At 37.1% G+C, this 25,545-nt stretch overlaps 1 protein-coding gene across 4 annotated transcripts in view; it reads left to right on the forward strand.

The window, feature by feature from the left end:
• The window catches only part of ptprfa (protein tyrosine phosphatase receptor type Fa), a 358,686-nt gene that overhangs the window by 203,556 nt on the left and 129,585 nt on the right, over positions 1–25,545 (forward strand). For all 4 annotated transcript variants that reach the window (XM_072273546.1, XM_072273548.1, XM_072273547.1 and 1 more), the window contains exons 7-10: positions 11,939–12,208; positions 14,157–14,738; positions 16,875–17,008; positions 18,226–18,370. In XM_072273546.1, coding sequence (XP_072129647.1) covers positions 11,939–12,208; positions 14,157–14,738; positions 16,875–17,008; positions 18,226–18,370 — 1,131 coding nt within the window. The remainder of the gene's footprint in view (positions 1–11,938; positions 12,209–14,156; positions 14,739–16,874; positions 17,009–18,225; positions 18,371–25,545) is intronic.

The following is a 25,545-nucleotide window of genomic DNA, read 5'->3' on the forward strand; positions in this document are numbered from 1 at the left end:
GGCTCACGATCACCCCTACAGACTAAAGAGAAATGGTCTGAAAATTAATATCTGCATTGGTTTCCCAACATTAGACAAAACATCATCAAATACAGTGAATTGCTGCTTCACTTGGAAGATCGGATTGCAGGTGACGAAAAAAAAGCAGGAACATAGTGACATAGAAAGACAATGACAGGGGGATGTTGTGGAAATGGAAGGGTGGAACACAAATGGTCTCATTGGAACAATGGAGAGGGATAAATATGTTCACTGGTCATAACTTCTCACCTTCCACCCTGGCACAAAATAGTGCTCAATATTGATTCCAACAATTTTAGATAGACAACCTTTCCAGTTGTGTTTCTCCAGCAGAGAGTAATTTTTCCTTTTTTGGTTTCATTCATTTTCTCTAATTTGTCTTTACCACCCTATTTTAGCCAGCACTATCACCAGTTGAATCCCTTCTCAAGATCTTCACCTGTTTACATATTTTCACTTTTATTCTCTCTGCCCTTCATTCTTCTCCTTTTCACTGTAACTTAAAGCTTGCTTCATTTCTAACATTTCAACTTTCTCTTAGATTCTGCCTGACCTCAGTATTACCAGTGTTTTATGAAAACTTCTTTTTCAGATTCCAGAAGCAGCAGTGTTTTTGATAAATGTTTATTGCTGGTAGAGGCTTTCAGTCTTCATCTTTGTGCAGATGCAAATTTCTGAACTTGGTGAGTGAGAGAAAGCAGAGTGACATTTTTAAAATGGTTCTGGCAAATCCCATGAACAGCAAGAAGAGCTGGCCATTTAAACCTCAGTCAAATAAAATCTGCTCACTCTATGGAGGCCCTGAAGATCAAGTGGAAATTGGGATATTTTATTTGTACTGATGTACTGGCAAACAGCAGATTATTACAGAAGACAGGAGAAACTGCATGTGCTGGAATCTGGAGCAGCAACTAAATATGATGGAAGAACTCAGTGGCTCAGATAGCAACTCTGGGGGGGAGGGGGGAGGAATTGTTGACATTTTGTTTGAAACCTTGCATCAGAATTCACCACTGGACCTTAGAGTGAAGTTGAATTACTGGCCAGGTCAAACAGCATTTGGTAAGGAAAAAGGGTTTAGCATTTCTAACAGAGGCTTTTTCACTCAATGATTGTTCAAAGAGAAAAATGCCTAGCCAGTAGATGGGCATGGGAAAAAGATGATATGGAAAAAGTCCAGTTTTAAACTGACATGCAAAAAAAGGGTTAATTTCAACCATTCTCAAAACAATATGTGGATTCTGAAGTAGTTGTGAATATAAAAAATAATTTGCATAATGAACAGTTTCTCTTATCCATTGCAAGAAGTAATCTACCAGAGGAACTCAATGGGTCAGGCAGCATCTGTGAGGGTACGAATGGCATATTCCTCCTACTTTGTGTTTCTACTTGATCTGCTGGATTTTTATTAATTGCTGTTAGGTTTTGCTGTCATCTCCCCAGTATTCCAAGATGATGCCAGAAATCAGAGATTACACCTGAGTTATTTTCTCTCCACTGCCAACTTTCTTTATCAATTGTCATTTGTGTTTGTTTTAACAAGACTAACAAGAACCTCAAGAATGCATAGACTATGTTCACTATGATTTAGGTCCTAGTGGCTTCACTTTGATGTTTATTTATTCCTAAAAGTCTATTTTTCTCATCCTCACCTCTCTTCATGCTATTTCAAAGCTTCTCTTATCGAAAAGTGGTTTATGATGCATTTCCATTGCCAGTGGCAATAAACATCAGTGCTATGCTGATCCCATGCCAGTTGAAATTATAAACTTTCCTGATTCCGGATGCTGTCCACCCTTGCTTTCAAAATCACAGTCATTATCCACATCTCAAAACTCTCAGTCCTTTCTATAGTCTTCGAATGCCTTGTTGCCTTCCAAAGCAGTCAACTTCCATTTTGTTTTTGCAGTTGCAGGATTATCATGATTGAGTCAGAATTTCATCTTTAGCTTTCTCCACATCACAAGAATGTCAGTAAAAACAAACTCCTGCACATCTCACAGATTGAGATTTTGTCTCCTCATCTCTTCTCCCCACGCTGATTACAGCCATTGAAACATTCGACCATGCTACCCTGATCAATATCTCTTTCTTCTTTATTGGACTTGATTGGAAGTTTTGGACTATCTTGCTTAACGTTTAATGTAATGTAGATACCACAGGATGTACTTCTTCAGATCCATAGTCTGGCTTCCTATATTGTATATAGCTTGTCTCAACACATATGTGCCCACTAACTCCTTCTGTACTTTAAATTTAGCTTACAGATTCTCATTTCAGAACGGACATTCCTTGTGTTCTGCTCGGCTATTCCTTTTTCTTACTTGTGCTGCTGTGGTACCCAAATAACCAACTTTCAAATCACCAACTACTTGCTCAACCACCTTTGTCTTGATCCTCTGATTTCCTCCTGTTTCCTGTGTTTTTGGCCGGTTGCACACAGATTTTCTCATGCTTTTTTTTAAGAACTCTGCTCCTAATCCAATTTTGTTCATCTATCGTTACCACTTGAACACTACTTTTTTTAAATCTCAGCAAATTTCACATCACATGCCGATGATAATAAACCTGATTCTGATTCTGATCTGTTCTTGTAGCTCTGTCTCTGCACTTGATATATAAGGATGTCTGTGACAACTTGAATATAGATCACCACATCCCAAGAGCCTTTCAAAATAATGATCTTCTTTAAGTGTCACATGAACCCAATCTGGTTTCAGAGGTAATCTATGAGCAAAGCACGTCATCATCTGGTCATCCAAAGGCAAAATAACCTGTCTTATTTTCACCCTTTCTTGCTTCTACTGGGTTGTCAGATCTGTAGGGTTGGTGCATGGCCAAGTGGTTAAGGCATTTGTCTAGTGATTTGAAGGTTGCTAGTTCGAGCTTTGGCTGAGGCAGCGTGTTGTGTCCTTGAGCAAGGCACTTAACCACGCGTTGCTCTGTGACAACACTGGTGCCAAGCTGTGTGGGTCCTAATGCCCTTCCCTTGGACAACATCGGTGGCGTGGAGAGGGGAGACTAGCAGCATGGGCAACTGCCGGTCTTCCATACAACCTTGCCCAGGCCTGCGCCCTGGAAACCTTCCAAGGTGCAAATCCATGGTCTCACAAGACTAACGGATGCCTATTAAAAAAAAAAGGTTGTTATTGCGCAGAAGTCCTGACCAGGGATTTTGGTAAATAACAAGAGACTAGACTTAATCTTGTAATTCTGAAATATCCTTACTTAAAATTGAGAGAACTACACAAATTGGTTTATTTTCAAATTTCCCTCTCATTTGACACTAAGTAAGAAAGAAAGCTGTGGACTAGAAATCAGTGGGCTGATGAGGTGTGCAGGACAATGGTAAGTACGATTCAGTCCAGGGAAATGTGAGATAATGCATTTGAGAAGGACAAAAAAAGGTAAGTCAAATGTAGACATACCCATAGATTCCTGAAGGCAGCACAAAACATGGTTGATGCAGGTAAGAAGGCATACAAAATGCTTTTATTTATTAATTTAATTGTAGAAAGTAGATACAGTAAATAGCATGATATACAGATTAAACAGCAGCTAGGGTATTACTCTGATTGCCACAATAAAGAAAGAGTATTTTGCATGAGAAGGAAGAGAATGATTGACTTTGGCAGGATGGATGAAACAGAACTCTAATGAAAGGTTGAATAGGTTTTCTTTATAACAGTGGATAAGTAGAACCCATTTCTCTTACCGAGTCAGTAACCAGGTACAAAGAGTTTTAGTGTGATGAACAGAAGCTGAAAATATTTTAACCTAGATGATGTTTAGTTTCTGTAATACAATGGCTGAAAAAGTCATAAATGCAGAAATCTTTGTATATTTAACTCACCTAATACTTAAATCTTTTAAACTAAAATGTTGCACGCCGTGCTGGAAATGAACTGGTCCTTTTGACTGGTTAAGCCACTGTGGATGATTTGATTTCCTATTTAATATATTTCTGATTCTTTCACATTAAGCCTAGGAATTAATGATGAAGAACAGTTGATTTATTATTGGATTATATCAAATTAGTTAAACACACCTTATAGTTCAATGGGAATACATTTTGAAGAGGTTTCGAAACCTGTATTCTTAGATCTTCATTGAAATTGATCAATTTGTAAATCATGGGGCATACCATTGGTGACAGGAAAACTGAAAATTGACATTCAGCAGCTCTCCATTAATTTGAAAGGGACATAAGTAATGTCTTATTTTTGAGAAAATGCTTAGAAATAATTGAATCTGCAAACAAAATCAGTTTTAAACATTGCCTGAATACTTAAACTATTAGAACTACCAATGCTGAGCTATTTCAGCCTTTCTGTTTCTGTTAAAACCAAGTCCTGAATGAAGTATGAATCATCCTTGTTAAATGAATGCTGAAATATTTGTTTTATTGCATTTTTTCCTATTTTCGCACCCATTTCAAGCTTACAGACCTGTGTCATAACCTTTACCTTGAAATTTCAGTTTTAATATCTCATCTGACTTGAACAATTAAGGTAACCCAGTTTCAAAGAACAGGATACTTCAGCTGCGTGTTTGTGCATGTGTGCATCTGTGTATGAGTGTTATCACTAATTTCTCTGCATTTAACAATATTTCTATCCACATTGTTTGATTAGAACACAAAGGCAATTTGTTGGGCACTCTGACAACATTATTGTATCTTGTTCCTTTCTTTCCCTTTTAAGGTATTGCAAATATGAGAAAGGTTGGGAAGTGAAGTACAGAGTAAAACAGAACAGATAAAGAGAATTGAAACATGTCAAAATGCCAAAACTTGATACATTTCCAAGTACAATTACTACAGTGAAATTCCAATCATGATTAAAAGCCTGCCATTTAGTGACAAAAATGGGCAAATTTATTTATAATTACTGTTTTTATAACTTTTTAAAACAAGGGATAATATTACAAGTTGGAAAGATCTGTGTGTGTGCTGCCTGATATGCTGTAAGTAAATCCCATTTGCTGAAGTAGTTGCCTCATAATTTTTTTAAAACCATGGAGGTCTACATAGCACTTCCCAGCCCAGAATTAATTTATTTGTGTGTTATTTAAGTATTTCATAATTACTTTCCCTTCCAGCAAATGTAATTGTAAAGTTAAATATCCTCATGTACAGAATTGGGTAATTTTTTCAGGTGTGTGACACATGATATCATTATTCAAAAACAATTAATCTTGTGCTTTTTTGTGTGAGCGTGTGTGCGTGTCTGTGTGTGTGTGCGCACATGTGTGTGTGAAGCTGAAAACCACCATGCTATTGTCTTGTCTTGTTTTTTCAGTGCTGAGAGGATTGATGAAGCCTGGCCTGTTTTTACTCTCTGTGTTTTTCCTTGTCTTTTTATTCCCTCCTCATCCTCATTGCACTCTACCATCAAACCCTTCATCTCTCAGATCAGCGAGAAGGTTGGTCTCTTTCACTTCTTATCCATCTACGCCACGCCAAACGGATTGTCCTGTAGTGAGACAGAGGAGAGCTGGGGTTTCTGGTTCCTTGCCAGTCACAGCCCAGCCCTACCTGTTGGAATCTAATGACTTTCTGCTTAAGTGTCTTTAAAACCTTATGGAAGTGTCAGCGTGCTGCATGATAATGTTGATTTCTGTTCTCAATCACTGGCTTTGCTATGTGCCACGAGGAGAATCTCAACTGCTTGCGCTCTGCTTCTTTCACAGTTGGTAGCTGCATGAGCATTATTTTGAAGCAGTCATCCTCGAATCCCAGATTGAAAATCAGCTTTTAAAAATGCTTTTATATTTTTGCTCAGATTTCATGTTCTCATCATACCAAATCCTATTATTTCATACATGTATCAGCTTGCTCAGAAATTGAACTGCTATTAACACAAACAAATCTAGTTCCTAAAATAGTATTCTGGAGCATTAAAAGTTAATATGAATTGTAAATATAGATGCTAGCAGAAATAATCATACATTGGTAAATTTAGAAAAAAGAATATTGGTATATTCAGATTAGGCTATACTTGTGGGGAGAAAAACAGTGAAACTGCACCTGCAGTATTTTCCCCTTAATATCTAATTGGAGATTTTACTTATACACCACCTGCTGTTATCTAGAAGCTACAATGGTATTATTATTATTTGAAATGTAATCCTTCTTAAACCAAGCAGTTGGGGCTTTTAAAAAAACGAGTTCTGAGATTTTACTTAAAAATGTTGTAGTTTCTTACAAACAAACAAATTTCTGAATCTGATTTTATTTATACACCATAATTTCTTTAACAATAATCAGTCATTTCTGTCCAGCTCCCTTGATGTGAAATGCTATGGCAATTTGATTGAAATATTCTAATAGAGATTAAAATAGTATAAAATGGGGCAAATTTATGGATTCATAAGGAGTTTAACTCCTCTTTTTAAAAACCATCCCAGATTTTGTAATGCATACATATACACATCAGGGCAATGTTTTGATTTTAATTGGTTTCAAAAGAATCTTTGTCAAACAAATATTTCACATGCTTGGAAAGACCTCAGAATTGAGTTAAAATGCAAAGCCCTCTTAAGTAGTTTTACTCTACTTTCTAAGTGATACTCACTGGTTTAATTGTGCAACCATGGTTTGATCATTTAAATTTTGGAGAAGTGTTGAGCCTTAAAATATCAAATCAGAAACCATATGTATTAAAGATCTTGGCTTATTTGTGTCATGTTTTCTGTAGGAAATTGAATTGGTCAATAAAAAAGAGGTTCTCTTGATGAGTGTTGAGAACCTCTGGAAAGTACTTATGCCATGAAATGCATTCTGTGATGTAAATTTCCAGCTTCTGTAGACTTTCTCGTGTCTATAATGTGAATTGATTCTTTCTAAAGTCTGAAGTTGGTTTATTAATATTTTTGGAGGTCCTTTTGCACATATTTGCCTCTTAATTGTTTCTGAATTGGCCTAACAATCCACTCTGTTACACCAGTTGTATCTTATCTCCAGCAATTTTTTCTTCCCCCCTTTGGCCCATTTCTTCCATTTCTTTATTGTCTCTGTAATAACTCTGTAACACACAATGATGATAATGGGCTCCTTTTCTACATCCGAGTAATCCTGATGGTCACCATTGTGTTTCAACAGTAATCTGTCTGTCTCTTTTAATATGAACCAAGTCCCAAGAATGCAGAAGAAAAGTAGGCACTTGTAGGACTGGTGTTTTTCCTTGTGCATCTGCCAAGCTGCTTTGCAGGCAACCTTTCACAAAGAATTAAAGGAAAATCCCTTAAAGTAATACGAGTTTTGAATGATTAATAAACCAATACCACTATAAAATTTCCAGAATATCTAAGTTTTTTGTATCAAGAAAACAGATTTAAATTTAGGTGGTGTCTTTCATGTTGCTTACAGGACCTCAAAGTATTTTACAGCCAGTCACATCTTTTAGAGGAACTTCTCACCACAGCGATTACTGATCTTTGTGGGCAGCAATCTTTGAGATAAGTGGCAACCCCTGTTGCTTCATCATTCGCCATTTATTTCAGATCTTCGTAAATAATGAAACTGTGACTGCAAAGTTGTGAAAATACCCATTGTAACAAAATTTTCAGAGCAACATAAATACACCCTAGCTAAGATTCAAACTTAGTTCTTTTCTGCACATCCATTTGTCCTAGTTATTCAGGTGTTTAGATACATTTAGTAGTTTAGATTTTCTTTTTTTCTTTCTATTTATTTCCTTCTTATTGGAGAGTGTGAAAATGAAGGAGGAAAACTGGACTTGTAACTGGATCATATCACTGTTGGCTACATCAGTGCTTTCCACCTTTCTAGTCATCAATTTAAAATCTAATTCCAAGTGTAAGTGATGTCAATCTTTTTTAAAGAGTGCTTACATAACTTTTTTATTGTCTCTTGGCTGACAGCATAGTTTGAGGTCTCTATAGAACCAATAATGGCCTAATTTAAAGCCATTAAACATATCAGCTACCAGCTTGAAAGTGACAGAGTAATCAATATATGCTCAATGCTAATGTTATGTGAATCTGTCAGTGCATGTTAAATTATTATTTTCTCTCTCTTTATTTTTCTTCTGTGAATTTGTGCTTAATAGATTCTTGCATGAAATATTTGGAGTTCTGCCTGCCAACATTCTGCCTGCCTTTTGTTCTTTATGTAACAAGTAAATGTTACGTCTAACAAATAAAAGCATCACTGCTGCAGTCTCCATTCAGAAACGTTCTTGCTACCAATGCTAGGTGACAAGGTTAAATAGAAGTTGGAAAGTGCGGACATGAAGGATTGAAAATAAAAGGCTTCAGCAGCTTAGTGATGACGAAGTTATCAATTATAGTTGGAAGTATCTCATTTGTAATGCAAGTTTTAAAAATACTTACGCTTACAAACAATATTAAGCAATTTTTCCCCAAAATTTTAGAAAACTTTCAAAATAGTGTACCTCCTGTACACTTATGCACAGAATGCCAAGATGAGATAATGTCCTAGCATTGGCCCAGTGCTGACATCAGTATCAGTTGAACCCTGGTTTCAATTGGAACTGGGATGGATGTTATTGAAAAAGGCTGAATTTCAATTGTCAACCTGTGTAATTTGAACAAAATATGGCTTGTTAGCAGATTAAACTAGTAGATAAAGACTATAGTTTTGCTGGACATCTTGCCCAAATTAGATTCCACTTCTGTGTCAGGTCCAGAGTAAGGATACCTTCATCCATTGATATTTTGAATTTTAACTAGTTTATTTGATGCAATTTTTTTTTGCCTGTTTAATGCCCATTTTTCCATGCCTATGTTTTTTTTTCTGTAGTTACTGGCAGTTTTATTTATTAAGAGCAGATCTTTTGTATCATGGTCTCATTTTTAGCAGCAGCTTTTATAAGAGACTTCTGTTATAGTGGAGGCTTCAATTCTATGTAAAAATATTTTCTTTTCTATTGGTTTAATTTATTTTGGGTAGAACATGAGTAGATCGTCCTCTACATCCCAAGTGTAATTGTAGAATCACATATGTAGAGATCAGAGATAAGATTGGTTGCTGTCATAGGGCCATCGGTTCATAAAATTAGGCATGATAAATTCTGCATTGCCAGGCTCTCTGCATTTAAATAATGTTTGTTTTGATTGCTCAGTTCTGGTGTTGGAAATTCATATAATTAACTCAAATTATTTCCAGTTAACACACACAAAATGCTGGAGGAACTCAGCAGGCCAGTTACTACAATTGGTTCCACAAATAGAATATTATGAAATAAGAATTTGAACATATTATTTGTTCATGGTTTTGACACAAAGCTAGCACAATTAAGCATAATCGTGTAAAATATACCAATTCTACATGGTATCTTTATTGAGGTTTCATTTGGTCTACATTTTTGGAACTTTGTAAATGCTGGCAAATGTGCAGTATAAAATAAGAAATTATTCGGTGATAGCATGAGTCCATCCCAGTTCTGATATTTAACATCTATTCTTTATAGCTTTACAGTTCCATTGCAAACATCTGATCATGTAGATATGCCCCTGTGAAATTCTGAGATATTCGAGTGCATGGTGTGTCATGTCTGTGAAATTTTGTACAAACCGTTTTATTTCCACATTGACTTAGCTCTTTGTTCCCTTTTATTTTGATTCTTTAACTTCTTGCATTAAACTGCATGGGAGCTGTTAGCTTGATGCATGATGATTGTATGTAAGCACATTGCATTTTTAGCTTATGTGGCAAGCTTTTGTAAATTGGTCACTGCAATTTTTGGTGCAGTGAAAATGAACTCCCCATTTTCAATATCTATTCCAAAGTTATTATCCAAAAGCGGTTTCATTTTTGTTAAACAAGACTGCAGTGATCAACATTTAATAGTCTGGAGATGTTCAGTTTGATAAATCGCCATCACGTGAAACCATTTCCATTCCCATGAATAATGGCGGGGATATTCTCCGTAACTACTTGCACATTAAATAGTAACAGGAGCAAAACGTCAGTATGGAGAAGAACAGAGAAGCTCTATAACACTGCAGCTAATATAAGCCAGTCATTATAGTGTTAAGCAGACAAAATAGTATTGACAATGCCCTACTATTGACCAAGGTCATGGCACTGTAACTGTAGCAAAATGATGTTGATGTGTACCAAAGAACACTTTTCTTGGATAATCTATATTTAAATAACATTTTAATGTATTGAAGCCACTGGCTTTGAATTTTTTTCTTGCAGTATGTTAGCTATTACATTGGGTGTTATGAAGGATGGTTTACCTGAAGTTTTGTAATTTTTAGAAAGTATGTTATCAAAGATATTCCAATTTGCGAATTTGGTAGTTGCAAGTGCACCACATTTTAAGATTCTTCTCCTTTTGCAGCTTGTAGTGAAAGATGATTTAGTATGGGTGATTAATTCCCAGCTTTCAGTTTTATGAATAGGCAACAATGATACAGTTCTTTTTCTTATTTTCCCCTATAGTGAGAATGGGGAGAACCACTTATGACTGAAACTTAATCACACGAAGCTGGCTGTGCTGGCCAATTTTAGGTGATGATTATCTCTGTAACTCAAGCCAAGTGTGGCAAGCAGTTATCTTGGCCTGGTATTTACAGGGTGATTGGTGGTCAGGTAGAACAGCCCCATCTCCACTACATTGCTGTTAAATGACTACTTGCCAGATGAAATTATAGTGTTCTTATTCTACCGGAAAATCTGTAAAGACATATTTCAGGTGCAAAATTATTTTTTAAAATGACCATATTTGCCTACTATTTAGTTGATGTAATGCACATGCTTCTATCTTTACAAATATCTTACAGATTTAATTCTGTTTCAAGAGTTGAAAATAAAATGTGGTGTTCTGCAGTCTGCCATTTTTGTACAATTTACTAGCCCACTACAAACATATTTTGTTGGAAACTGCAGTAATAACACTTGAAATTATACCTTTCCTTTAAGAAAATGAATGATGCATCTTTTAGTTTTAAGCTTTGCATATTTTAAGTTCTGAAAAGAATGTAATGCATGCAATATTTTAAGCAGTTATTCTTGTTTCTACTGTATACGGATCCTCACAAATATTTTGATTGTAAGAACAATACGGAAGGAGCGCAAGTATAGATATCTGTCTCCAGGGACCAATGTGTTCTGGATTCTGGAAAAGTGATTCCTTATTGCATTTGTGATTGCATGTTCTCCACGATTAATAATGTTTCACTTACTTAGAGAATTTTTAGGTGAAGTTAATAGGAGGAGTTAACATACTGCTGTGCTTATGACATGGTAGGACTCATTGTTCCTGCTGATCTCTTCATAAGAGTTACAAGGCTTAGTGTAGCAGAATACATCCCTATAGAAAAGCTAAACTGGAGTGCAAATCACTGGATCACTCTGGTATTTCCTGTTTGCTAGTTCACTCCCTCCTTATGTACTGCAGGGTGACCTGAAAAATAAAAAAAATCCAAAATATCTCATGAATTAATTGGCTATTTCTGCATGCTACCCAGGCAGCCAAGACAGAAACCTGCATTAAATTTCTAAAGAATCTGTTGCATTTTAAATTACTAAAACTATTATCAAATGCTGCTTTTTAATTAAAATAGACATTTAAATAAATGATAACAATTTTACATTCTAAGCCATTTCATTTACAAATACTGCCTATGATTCAAATGGAGTGCATATTTTCTTTGCTCAATTAGAAATGCCAAATGGAGTAGAAGTCTTCTATTCTTCATACAGGATTAATTTGCAGTATACTATAACATTGTTGCCTGGTGCTTGTATTATTTAGGCATTAGCTCCAAGCTTTTTTATTACTGCAGTTCGTGTTCTTAATGGAACAACCAGTCCTTTACAAAGAAACTTTGGTGTGGTGGGTGGATGAAGCTTGTGCTCAGTGCATGGTAATATTTCTGAGTTGGTATTTTGTGTTACTACCAGAAATATCTTCCTTTTCAGTGCGCCGTGTCCCCCCGCGGTTCTCTATCCCACCCACTAGCCATGAAGTGATGCCAGGAGGCAGCGTCAACCTCACTTGTGTAGCTGTGGGGTCACCCATGCCCTATGTGAAATGGGTGAATGGAGCAGTAGAATTGACACCAGAAGAAGATATGCCTGTTGGGCGGAATGTTCTGGAACTGGTTAATATCAAAGAATCTGGGAGCTACACTTGTGTTGCCATGTCTTCATTGGGTGTCATTGAGGCAACAGCACAAATAACGGTTAAAGGTAAATAAATAAAAATATGACTATAGTATCAACATTACTATTGGTTTATTATTGTTACATATACCAAGACACAGTAAAAAACTTGCCTTGCATGCTATTCATACAGTTCAAATCCTAATCCAGTATATTAAACTAGAATATGGTAAAATAATAACAGTGCATAATATAATGTAAGAGCAACTGAAAAAATGCAGTGCAGGTAAATGATAAAGTGCAAGATCAGCGCAGAAGACTAAGCTCAAAAGTCCATCGTATCGTACAAGAGGTCCTTCACTAATTAGATGTACATCTTATTTCATGAATTGTGCTACTTTTCCTTTCTGGTATATGTTTTTCTTTGCCTAAAAGTGAAATGTGCCACAGCTGTTTGTTTAACCTACTTGATAAAATAACTTCCTTGCTAGCATTAGTTCAAGAAGGGAACCGGGGTAATCCTGGAAACTATAGGCAGTGAGTCTCACATCAGTGGTAGGGAAGTTACTGAAGAGAATTCTTAGGGATGGGATTTCTGAGCATTTGGAAACCATAGCCTAATTAGGGAGAGAGAGCGTGGCTTTGTATGGGCCAAGTTGTATCTTCCTAACTTGATTCAGTTTCTTGATGAGAAGATGAGGGTGGTAGAGCTGTAGATATTGTCTACATAAATTTTAGTAAGGTGTTTGACAAGATGCCTCATGGGAGGCTCATCCAGGAGATTAGGATGCATGGGATTCATGGTGAGTTTTCCATTCAGATTCAGAACTGGCTTCTTCATAGAAGAGAGAGGGTAGTGGTCGAAGGGACTTATTCTAGCTGGAGATGTGTCATTAGTGGTGTTCTGCAGGGATCTGTACTGGGACCTCTGCTGTTTGTGATAAATGACCTGGATGAAAATGTAGGTGGGTGGTGGAGTCCAAGTTCATAGCTCTCTGAAAGTAGCTAAACAAGTGGATAGGGTGTTTTCTCTGGGGTGGTGGCAGATGAGGGGAGATCTGATAGAGGTTTATGACAATTTTGAGAGGTATAGATAGAGTATATAGCCAGTGCCTTTTTACTAGGGTTGAAATGTTTAATACCAGAGGACAAGCACTTAAGATGGGAGGAAGTAATTTCAAAGTGGATGTGAGGGGCAAGTTTGTACACAGAGTGGTGGGTGCCTAGAATGCACTGCTTGGGATGGTGGTAAAGGCTGATACATGAAGGACTTTTTAAGAGATGTTTAGATAGGCACATGAATGTGAAGAAAATGGAAGGATATGCACAATGTGAAAACAGAAGAGATTAGTTTATTTGGCTATTTGATTTCTGATTGGTTTGGCACAATATTGTGGGCTGAAGTGCCTATTCCTGTGCTGTGTGTTTCTATGTTCCAATTTACAGTGCATGGATTTCTTTCTAAGAGGAATTAGTAAATTTGCACTTAACTTGTGGCACACCTTGTTGAGCCTTTCAAGCTCGAGCAACAATCTTTTCCTCTTTTTGCTATCTTTGTGGAATTTGCATGTTCTTCCTGTAACCACATAGGTTTTCTTTGGATGCTCCAGTTTTCTCCTATGTCCTAAACACTTCCTTAAATGGCCTCTGTAAATTACCCCTAGTATGTAGGAAATGGCAGAATCTGGGAAGAGATAGTGGGAATGAGAGGAAAGTAAAAATAAGCATAGTATAAATGGATCCTTAATGGTCTGAAAAGACGATGGGCTGAAAGGCCTGTATCTCTGCCTCATGGAAATAATGAAACATAACAGTTAGTGGTAATTTGTCAGGCAATTATTTCAGTACAGTTTAAGGTATAGTTCATATTCAAGACACTTTTTCTCTGATTTCTTACATTGTGATACTGATTTAGTTTTAAAATGTAATTAGCCATACGTTGAGTTAGTAAAGTAACATTTATTTATTTCACTCATCTAAATGTTTATTTTGCACCTTCAAGTAACTTCTAAATATAACTGTTTGTGCATTCTAGCTTTACCAAAGCCACCAACTATGGCAAGTGTTACAGAGACAACAGCTACCAGTGTTACACTGACATGGGAATCAGGAAATATGGAAATGATACCATTCTACGTGATTCAATATAAACCAAAATCCGCTGCAGGACCTTTCCAAGAAGTGGATGGGGTCGCCACCACAAGATATAGCATTGGGGGTCTGAGCCCATACTCAGAATATGAATTCCGAATTATTGCAGTAAACAATATTGGCAGAGGACCTCCTAGTGAAATAGTTGAAACCCGGACAGGTGAACAGGCTCCATCAAGCCCACCTTTGAAAGTTCAGGCACGTATGCTTAGTGCCAGTACCATGTTAATCCAGTGGAAGGAGCCAGAAGAGCCCAATGGACAGATTCGGGGTTATCGGGTCTACTATACAACTGAACCCAAGTTGCCCTTGAATATGTGGAACAAGCATAACTTGGATGATAGTCATCTAACCACCATCAGTGGCTTAACAACAGGCACCACGTACAGCATCCAGGTACTGGCATTCACCTCAATGGGGAATGGACCACTATCTGATATAATACAAGTTAAAACCCAACAAGGAGGTAAGTTGCGTAATTTTTCCACCAATGGCTAATTAAAAATTTCACTTTCAACCTAAGTGCATAGATGACAATTAATCTCCATGACCGCAATGTTTTGGTAGCATTAATAGATAGTAACCTGTTTTATTTATATATTTACATATGCACACACACGCACGTACACAATTTAATTTTCCACAAAGCACAGGTTGATTTAAAAATCCCTTCCATTTTTGATGGAATTCAAGTTCAAGACAACTGGTTTCAATCATCTAATCACCAGTTGTAACTCTCCAGTAGGATACATCTGAATTACTGCAAATTGTCTAGTGTATTTTGCTGTTACAACTATCGGATTAGATAATAGATTTTACTGGGCAATACTGAGATTCTTGTCATAAAGTTAAGTGACTAAGCAGTTTCCTTTGTAGAGAATGGTGACTCATTTTCAATTTATTTTCAAGGATCTTACAAGGATGCAATTGCATTGTGGTTAAGCCACTGAACCAGAATCAATTGACTTTGGATTATTGATTTCAAGACATGACTTTGAATCCCATTACAACAGATGGAGAATTTAAACTCAACTAACTAAATAAATTTGGAGATTAAAACCTGACATCAATTATTGTGATACTGCTAGATTGTCATTTTTAAAAAAACATCTAGTTTATCACTGTCTCTCATTAGGAAATCTGCTGCTCTCTGGAGCCACAGTGTTGGTGGTTATTTTTCAGCTAAAATGGCTAGTAAACCACTTAATTCACAAATAATTAATGTTGGGCACTAAGTGATACCCACAACCAGTGAACTAAAAACTTGTATTTCACAACAGGTAATATTGAGTGCAACTAGTACTTTCATTTTTGCCACCCAACTGGGGTCATCTGATTTATATTGGGCAAAATTGTTTTTATTTTTCATATCACGCATATATTGTAATTACAGGGGTAGGCCATGTGTTTTCCCCATGAAGAAGTGTGCTACTGACTAGGTAAAGCAGATGATCTCATGTATGGTCATTAAGTTAATACTTTTCCTAGTACAGGTATGTCCATTGGCTTCTGTATTATGTACTTGGAGACATTCCCATTACTTATTACCAGCCAGTGACAACTGGAAGGTCATGTTCAGTTATTATTTGAGGACAGGATTAAATTTCATTGTAAAATTTCCAAACCAAAAAGGTCTACGAATATTTGTTGTCTGTGCTCAAACATTTGTTCTAGCATTTATGACTTGATTCATGTTACATGCTTCTCTTCATGATAAAACAATGTATGATATTCCCCCTCCCTCCCCCCCCCCCAGATTGGCATGGCTAAACTTGTTAAAAATGTGATTTTTGTACCTACCAGAGGTGATATCTGCTTTCATTGCTTATATATAGCTACAGATATCCTAACCAAAGAACATTGCCTGGGTCATATAGTGTCAGTGAAGAAAATAGGTAGCTGTCTGTTTCTACTAACATTAGTGTGGTCAACTTTCACTGGATCAACAAGACCCTGTATAGGTGGCTGGCTGCACTCCCAGAATGACTTTTACAGTTGGAAAGCATGAACCCAAGCTGCTGTCAAAACTGTCACTGACACTGAATGTGAACGTCAATAAAAAACATGTAAATAGTTGAGTACTGTGTGAAAGTCTATTTACTGAAGTATGACAGTTGTTTCTTCCCACCAATTTCAACTGGACCCCACTACTTGTTCCAGGGTATCCTGCCACTGACTCAGTGGGCAGATTTCTCAGCTTAACAGCTGGAAATTTTGATTAGTTTACACTGCTCCATGAATTTCATCAGGAGTACAAAAGCACAGTGCCAGGGTCCTAAAGTGGAATTAGTGGATGAAGACAAGATTTCAACCTCTCAACTGTCCCAAGTAACTGCTCAGTTAATTGCCTTTGAGCCAGCACATTTTTCTTCCATGTTCAAATAATAACAGTAGTCAAACACAGCCTACATTCCTGTATTGAAAACAATAGTTAATAAAATAAGGTAATTGAAATAATTTAATAAAGGACTGTTTGTTTGAAGTTTATGCTAACTAAATGGTAAATTCAAGAAAATTAACATGTAAAGTTGTATGTCTAAAAGGAATATACTTGGGTTGAATGTTAATTGTTCTCTTTGCTTTGAATGTCATTCTTCTACAGTTCCTGCTCAGCCTGCTGAGTTCCAAGCTGAGGCAGAGTCTGATACCAGCATTGTGCTCTCCTGGATGTTGCGTCAACAAGAGAAAATACTCAAATATGAACTGGTGTATTCTGAGGAGGTTGATGGCAAAGAGGTATGATGGTGTCCACATCTCTTGGGGCTGAAAATAGAAAGGAAGATGTTCTCAGAGTTAGTCAGTGGCAAAGGCTTGAATGATTATGGCTTTACTAGCAATTCCTGTGTAGTTTAGAGATGGAAGTTTAATGAAAGCAATGTATGCCAATGTAGGGGGCTTTGGATTAGTGTTAGAACTATATGTTTCTCTGTGCATGATAAAACAAATTGTACCTTGCATATTGGCACCCAATTATATACTTCAATGGAGACTGGGATTTGACCTTATAAATGCAAATGAAACAGGGGCAGGACTATGACATAGTTTATTTTTTTTTGTAAACTCACATCATTAAGTTTGAAAATGTTTGGAAAACAACAAACATTTCTTTATCTTAAATGGTCCTGCAGTCATGAAGTTATAAATTGGTAGTGAGAAACTTCGAAATGTTTTTTTAAAAGGTTGTTAAGAAGTGAAAACAGTTAAAAGACTAAAATAACTGGGAAGTGGAGTATTGATGTGTCAACCAAAGCAAGTTTAATGGATGTGCATTTAAACTTCAAAAATGTTTTTAGTAGATTTTACGTTTTAGAGTTAACAGTGCAGAACAAAGCAATTAGAATAGCAGGTATCAGGTCCTGTACTGTGTAAATAACTATATGAAATTAGGACAGTGTGGTAGCATAAAAGTTAGTGCATTGCTCTGCAGCGCCAGCAGTTCCCAGTTGGGATTCAATTCTCACTGCTATTGTAAAGAATTGTACATTCTCCATATGACCACATGGGTTTCCTTGGGGTGCTCTGGTTTCCTCCGACATTCTAAAGATGTACTAGTAAGCATAGTATGTTGTGGGCAAAAAGTGCGACAATATTTACAGGCTACCCAGCGCATCATCACTGATTTGATTTGACACAAACGACGCAATTCACGTTGTTTTGATACTGATCTTTTATCTTTTAATCTTTTATAGATCCTTATAACTACATACTTCTCTTGCATTAGATTTGTTATTTATTTTCCAAGATTAAGGAATTTAAATTTGGTACCATGTAGTTTATGTAAATAACAATATAAATTGTTGTATTATGTAAATTCTTCTCATTCTGTACATCTAATGTAGCTCAAATTATTACTTGTGCCGTATACTTTGCAGTGTGCAACATAGGTAGTGTTCAAAGAAAAATACAGAGAAGAACAGTTAATGTTTTCAAGACTCACTGAATTTTCCTTACAGGAACATGTAATCTTTGACCCTAAATCTTCATACACTGTGGAAGGACTGAAGCCAGATAAAACCTACTACTTCCGTTTAGCAGCTCGCTCAGAGCATGGTTTAGGAGCATTCACACAAATAATTTCTGCAAAGACTATGCAATCCAGTAAGTTTTAAATTCTCTGTTTTTATCTGTGCCTATTGCTAATAGAAATGTAGGCAACATGGTCAAAATGGTAGACAAGTTTAGCTGATGGTGTAGCTGTGTTTGTTTATTCAACTGAATTGCACCCTTCGTTCTGTAGAATAGTCCATAAATAGAACTTAATTAATGTATATCAATTTTATCGCAATAATTATGAAAAATCTGATTGATGTAGATAACTACTTTATTGCAATAGAAACATATCCCTTTGAAAACAAGTTCAGTGCTTTGTATAACATGTTTATTCGTTCTAAAACTCATTTGTTAAGTAAGATGCATTCCAAACCAGCTAGTTTTATTGTGAACAATCATGTGAGTTTGGCTTTCAAAGTAATCTAACAATTTTGGAAAAGCTTATCTGCCTTGACAGTAAGCTGTAGCTACAATATAAACATTAGGAGTATGGATATAGAAGACAGTGAAACAAGTAATTTCTGCAAAACATTGCTTGGATTTACAGATTATGTACATTTTTATGTGACATTTCCATCTTGTTTTTTGTTAATAATGTTTTTGTGTAGAAGAAATACAGCAAAGAACATGAAAAATGATTGCCTTAGCTGCACATTAGTCTTAAAGAATAAGCAACCGTCTTTCTTAGTTCAAAAACAATGAATAATAAGCTTCATTAAAATGCTGCTGCTCCATAGATGAGTGCATTTTGTAGTTTGCAAAATATTTTTATGACTTTGTAATGTGCTTTTCATGATTTTAAGTTGCTCCAAAATGCTTAACAGCCAATGATGAAATAAAAATGAAAAATACAACAGCCAGTTACTGCACAAGTTTTCAAAAACAAAAATATGATAAAGTCCAAGTCATCAATTTCACTTATGTTGGTTAAGGGATATTGGCCAAAACACTGCTGGTGAACTCTGCTCTTTTACAATTTTTAATTTTCAATTGATATACCAGACCAGGCCTTTGTGTAACATTTCCTCCAAATTTTGGAGCACTGATCTAGAATATTTTGTTCTCATATCTGGAATAGGACTTAAACCCACAACTTAGAGAGAAATCTGAGCCACAGCTAGCGTTTAAGAAGGTTCAACAGCTGAAAATGCAGAAGTTGAGTTTATTTTCGTATGCATGTACAGGTGCAATAAGAATTTTACTTTTAGCAGCCTGAGGCATATAGGATCATATAAGCAACATTCACAAGAAAAACATAAACTAATCATAAATTATACACAATTTTAAAAGAAAACACAGCACTAACAAGGTGGTCAGAGTAGATGTTGATAGACTCAGGATTAGGGTTTTGCAAGTTGATTCAAGAACCAAATGTTTGAAGGAAAATAACTTTTATTGAACCTCGTGATACAGGTCTTCAGGCTTCTGTACCTCCTGTTTGATGGTAGCTGCAAAAAGGTGGCATGGCCCAGCTGGTGGGATCTTTCTTGATAGATATTTCCTTTTCTGAGCGGTGCCCCCTGTGATGTATTGGGCAGAGTCTACCACTCTCTGCAGCTTCATATGTTTCTGTGCATTGAAACTGCCATACCAGGCCATGATACAACTAGTCACGATATCTTCAACAATACTGTGTAGAAATTTCTTAGTGTTCGATGATAACCTGAACCTCCAAAGAAAGTAAAGATGCTGGTAAACGTTTCTTATGATTACATCTATGTGCTAGCTCCATCTCCTTTACTTGATATGTTAACATTTAGGAATTTAAAGTCGCTGACTCCACCACCGATCCCACATTGTAGACTGGTGCATGTTCTTCTTCACCTTACAGAAGTAAGCAATCAGTTCTAGATTCACTGAAGTTGAGCAAAAGGTTGTTTTTGTGGCATGACTCATCCTGGTGACCTGCCTAGCCCTCGCAGGTGACTCATTGCCACCTATCGTTCGTCGAACAACAGTAGTATTGGTGGTGAATCTGAAGTTGATATTGGAGTTGGTTAGCCACAGTCGTGTGCATAGGGCGCAGAGCAAGGGGCTGAGCACGCAGCCCTGAAGTACACCAGTGATTATGCTCAGTGAGGAGATGTTTTCACCAATCCCCTCTGACTGAGGTCTGACAAAGAGATAGTTGACTATCCAGTTACAGGGGGAGGTACAGAGGCTCAGGTCCTGATGAGGTGTGATGGGATAATTGTGCAGAACGCTGAGCTACAGTCAATGAGCAGCATTCTGAGTTACGAGTTCCATATGGTTTGGAGCAGAGTGAGGAACCAGAGAAACTACATTTGCTGTTGACCTGTTGTCAGCAGGCAAAATGGAGTGGATACAGGTTGTAGCTGCTCTGCCATCCAACTTCTAAATAGACATTGAACCCATGAACATTACCTCACTACTTTATTTTTAATGTTTTCTTGCACACTTATTTTAACTGTTTAAAAGATCTATATATATATATATGCTTACAGTAATTATGTTTTTTCTCTGTATTTATTTATCCTGTATTTCATTGTACTGCTGCAGCAAAGTTAATGAATTTAATGACAATTGCTGGTGATATTAAATCTGATTCTGATTCCATAAGACATAGGTACAGATTTAGGCCATTCAACCCATCAAGACTGTTCCGCCATTCCATCATGGCTGACTCCAGATCCCAATCAACCCCATACACTTGCCTTCTCGCCATATCCTTTGATGGCCTGACCAATCGGGAAACTATTAACTTCTGCTTTAAATACACCCATGGACTTGGCCTCCACCACAGTCTGTGGCAGAGCATTCCACAGTTCACTACTCTTTGGCTAAAAAAAAAATTCCTCTTTACCTCTGTTCTAAAAATAGCCCCTCAATTTTGAAGCTGTGCCCTCCAGTTCTAAATACATCCACCATGGGAAACATCCTCTCCACATCCACATTATCTACTTCTTTCAACACTCAGTGGGTTTCGTTGAGATCCCCATGCATTCTTCTAAATTCCAGTGGGTACAGGCCAAACGCTCCTCATATGTTAATCCCTTCATTCCTGGAATCATTCTTGCAAACCTCCTCTGGACTCTGTCCAATGACAACACATCTTTTCTGAGATATGGGGCCCAAAACTGTTGACAATACTCCAAGTGTGGCCTGACTCGTGTCTTATATAGGCTCAGCATTATCTCCTTGCTTTTATATTCTATTCCCCTTAAAATAAATAACAACATTGCATTTACCTTCTTTACCATAGGTTCAACCGCTAAATTAACCTTTTGGGAGTCTAGCATGAGGAGTCCCTCTGCAACTCTGATGTGTGAATTTTCTCCCCATTTAGATAATAGTCTACACTTTACCAAAATACATGATCACACATTTCCCAACACTGTATTCCATCTGTCACTTTTTCACCCATTCTTCCAATTTAAGTCCTGCTGCAATCACATTGCTTCCTCAGCACCACCTACCCCTCCCACCTATCTTTCTATCATGTGCAAACTTTGCCAAAAAGCCATCAAATCCATTATCTAAATCCTGCCTGTCAGCCATTCCTTTATCTATGCCAGTATCTTTCCTGTAATGCATTAGGATTTTATCTTGTTAAGCAGCCTCATGATGGCACCTTATCAAACGCCCCTGAAAATCCAAGTAAATGACATCCACTGCCTCTCCTTTGTCTACCCTGCTTGTTACTTCCTCGAAGAATTTAACAGATTCATCAGGCAAGAGTTCCCTTTACAGAAACAATACTGACGACTAATTTTATCAATAGTCTCCAAGTACCCTGAGTACCCTGAAACCTCATCCTTAATATTAGACTCCATCACTTTCCCAACCTATAAGGTTAGGCTAACTGGCTTATAATCTCTTTTCTTTTGCATTCCTTCCTTCCTTAGAGTGAAGTGACATTTGAAATTTTTGAGTCCTCCGGGACCATGCCAGATTCAAGTGATTCTTGAAAGATCATGACCAATTCATCTGTTATCTCTTCAGCATCCTCTCTCAGGATTCTGGCATGTAGTCCGTCTGGTCCAAGTGACTTATCCACCTTAAGACCTTCTGAGTTTGCCTAGCACTTTTTCCTTTGTAATAGCAATGGCACTCTCTTCTGCTCCCCGACACTCACAGACTTCTGGCACACTGCTAGTGTCTTCCACAGTGAAGACTGATGCAAAGTACTTATTAAGTTCATCTGCCATTTCTTTGTCCCCCAGTTACTACCTCACTAGCATCATCGTCCAGTGGTCCAATATTGATTAGAAATGGACATACAAATGTGCAAATTAGGAAGTCATTTAGTCATGATTGATCTGATTGTAACTCAATTCCATATTGTCATCACCCTATACTATCCTTCCACCTCTTGCAAATCTCAAACAATTTTTTTACATCAATTGGATATTATGGTCATAGTCAATATCTGCTTTTATTCTACAAATCTATTAAACTCATGTTCCCCTGTTATCATATAAAAATTAATTTATATAATTCTTAACCTCGAGATCATTGACCTGAAAATTTGATATGATAACATGTAAACATGAGTTTAATAGAATTGTGGAATAAAAGTATAAGACCATAAGATATAGGAGCAGAATTCGGCCATCTTGACCCCTTGAGTCTACTCTGCCATTTCATCATGGCTGAGTCATTTTCACCCTCATCCCCAGTTTCCTGTCTTTAGCCTCTATGTCTTCATTCCCTGACCAATCAAGAATCTATCAACCTCTGCCTTAAATATACATTAAGACTTGGCCTCCACAGCTGCCTGTGGCAATGGATTCCACAGATTCACCACTTTCTGGCTGAACAAATTCTCCTCATCTCCATTCTAAAAGGACACCCTTCTATTTTGAGGATGTGTCATCTGGTCTTAAACACTCCCATCATAGGAAACATCCTCTCCACATCCACTCTACTAAGGTTTTTTGCCACTCAATAGGTTGCAATTAGGTCACCCTTCATTCTTCTAAATTCCAGTGAATACAGGCCCAGAGCCATCAAACGCTCTTCACATGACAAGCCGTTTAATTTTTATGAACCTCTTTTGAACCTTCACCAGTTTTAGCACATCCATTCTAAGATAAGGGGGCCAAAACTTTACGCAGTACTCCAAGTGAGGCCTCACCAGTGCTTTCCGTTACGTCATTGCTTTTATATTCTAGTCCTCAAGAAATGAATGCTAACATCACATTTGCCTTCCTCCACCATAGCCTCAACCTGACAGAAAGACTCCCACATCCCTTTGTGCCTCAGATTTTGTGTATGTTCTTTCCATTTAGAAAATGATCAGCCCTTTCATTTTTCTCCCTAAGTCCATGACCGTACACTTCCTGGCACTGTATTCCATCTGCCACTTCTTTGCCCATTCTCCTAATCTGTCTCTGTCCTTCTGTAGTCTCTCTACTTCCTCAAAACTACCTGCCCCTCCACTTATCTTCATATTGTCTGCAAACTTTGCAACAAAGCTATCAAGTCAATCATCCAAATCATTAACATATAACATCAAAAGAATTGGTCCCAACGCAGACCCCCTGTGGAATACTGCTAGTCAACAGCAGCCAACCAGAAAAATGGCTCCATTTATTTCCACTCTTTGCCTCCTTCCAATCAGCCACTGCTTTACCCATGCTAGAATTGTTCCTGTAATGCCATTGGCTTGTAGCTTGTTCTGCAGCCTCATGTGTGGCACCTTGTCAAAGGCTTTTTAAAAACCAAGTACACAATATCAACCAATTCTCCTTTGTCTATCCTGCTTGTTACTTCTTCAAAGAATTCCAACAGATCTGTCAGGCAAGATTTTCCCTTGAGGAAACCATGCTGACTACAGCCTATTTTATCATGTGCTGCCAAGTACCCTAAAACTACATCCTTAACAATTGACTCTAATGATCTCCCCAACCGGAGGTCAGACTAACTGGTCTATCTATAATTTCCATTATTCTGCTTCTCTCCCTCTTGAAAAGTGGAGTTTCATTTGTATAATGCTATATCATCCCCTTTTCTTTTTTTCCAGTTAGTCCAGCAAATTTGCCAAAACTGGGTAATTCTGGATCTCTCTCTCCTGCTTTGGATTCTCATGGGAAAAATTTTCTTTTCCTTTAGTTACTGTACATTTGGGCTTAAAAAACTAGGAGCATTTGCAATAATTGATTGTGCTTGTTTCAATAAATAATGAAACCAGGAACAAGCCAAATATCTGGAAGGGAAGAGTAAATCTTAACTTAAAAGGATGAGTTTTAACTGACAGACTAAAAGAAGATGTTTTGAGAGCTAAGCTGGTGTGTTGAGCACCTGTTGTTGTAGATCATTGTAACATTAGCTAATAGAAAATCAGCCCATCCTTCATAAGGTTGCATCCAGAGAGAGTTGGAGTTTTACTGCTGCTGAGGTTGTTTGTAATTCATGGATAGATGCAACACATTATTCATGTGGTCTTGTGCTGTGGCTGTGTTCATTGCCTACTGCAACCTGTATTACAATACCAGCACGGTTTCTCTGGCTGAACCTCTCGATCAAGCAAGCTGTATTGTCTGAAATGACAAGGCCACCAGTCACATGATAATACCACAATCTGCAAGTTTTCCTTTCAACTCACACGCAGCAGGAAAAGTCTTAGGCACATATATATGTTGGTTAAGATAGGAAGGTGGCTGAGAAACAGAAATAAGACCATAAATTATAGGAGCAGAATCAGGCCATTTGGCACATCGAATCTGCTCCACCATTTCATCATGGCTGATCCAAATAAGAGTACTTAGCTTTGTATTAGTTCAGTAGCATTAAGTGTTATTTGGTAACTGGAAAGACAGAATAGACAGTAGTGTGCAAAAATTCTGTAAAAACAATTAACAAATACAGTTATGTCCTGGACAATAGGAAGGGAGAGGGTTTGATAGAGACCCCATATTAACATCTTTATCTGCAGAAAGTTAAAGGAGGCAATGTTCATTTGAGAACAAGTTTACAAAGGTGAAGGAATGTAGTTGTTTTGGGAACTTGTTTGCTCTCTGTTGAAAACAAAACAGAGAATCCTTGGTCTAGCTGCCGGGAGTCTGAGATATAAGGAAGTAGTGTTCTGAGAGTTACTCTCCCCTCCTTTTGTTAGTTTATTTGTCCTTTATCATCATTCTTTTGTGATTTTTTTTTGACCTCACTTTTTTTAATATACAGTATTTCTGTTTTAGCTCTTTTTTAAAAATCTATTCAATATATGTAATTGATTTACTTGTTTATTTATTATTTTATTTTAT

This window comes from Mobula birostris, chromosome 12 (genome assembly GCF_030028105.1).
Source record: "Mobula birostris isolate sMobBir1 chromosome 12, sMobBir1.hap1, whole genome shotgun sequence".
Classification (NCBI taxonomy): Eukaryota; Metazoa; Chordata; class Chondrichthyes; order Myliobatiformes; family Myliobatidae; genus Mobula; species Mobula birostris.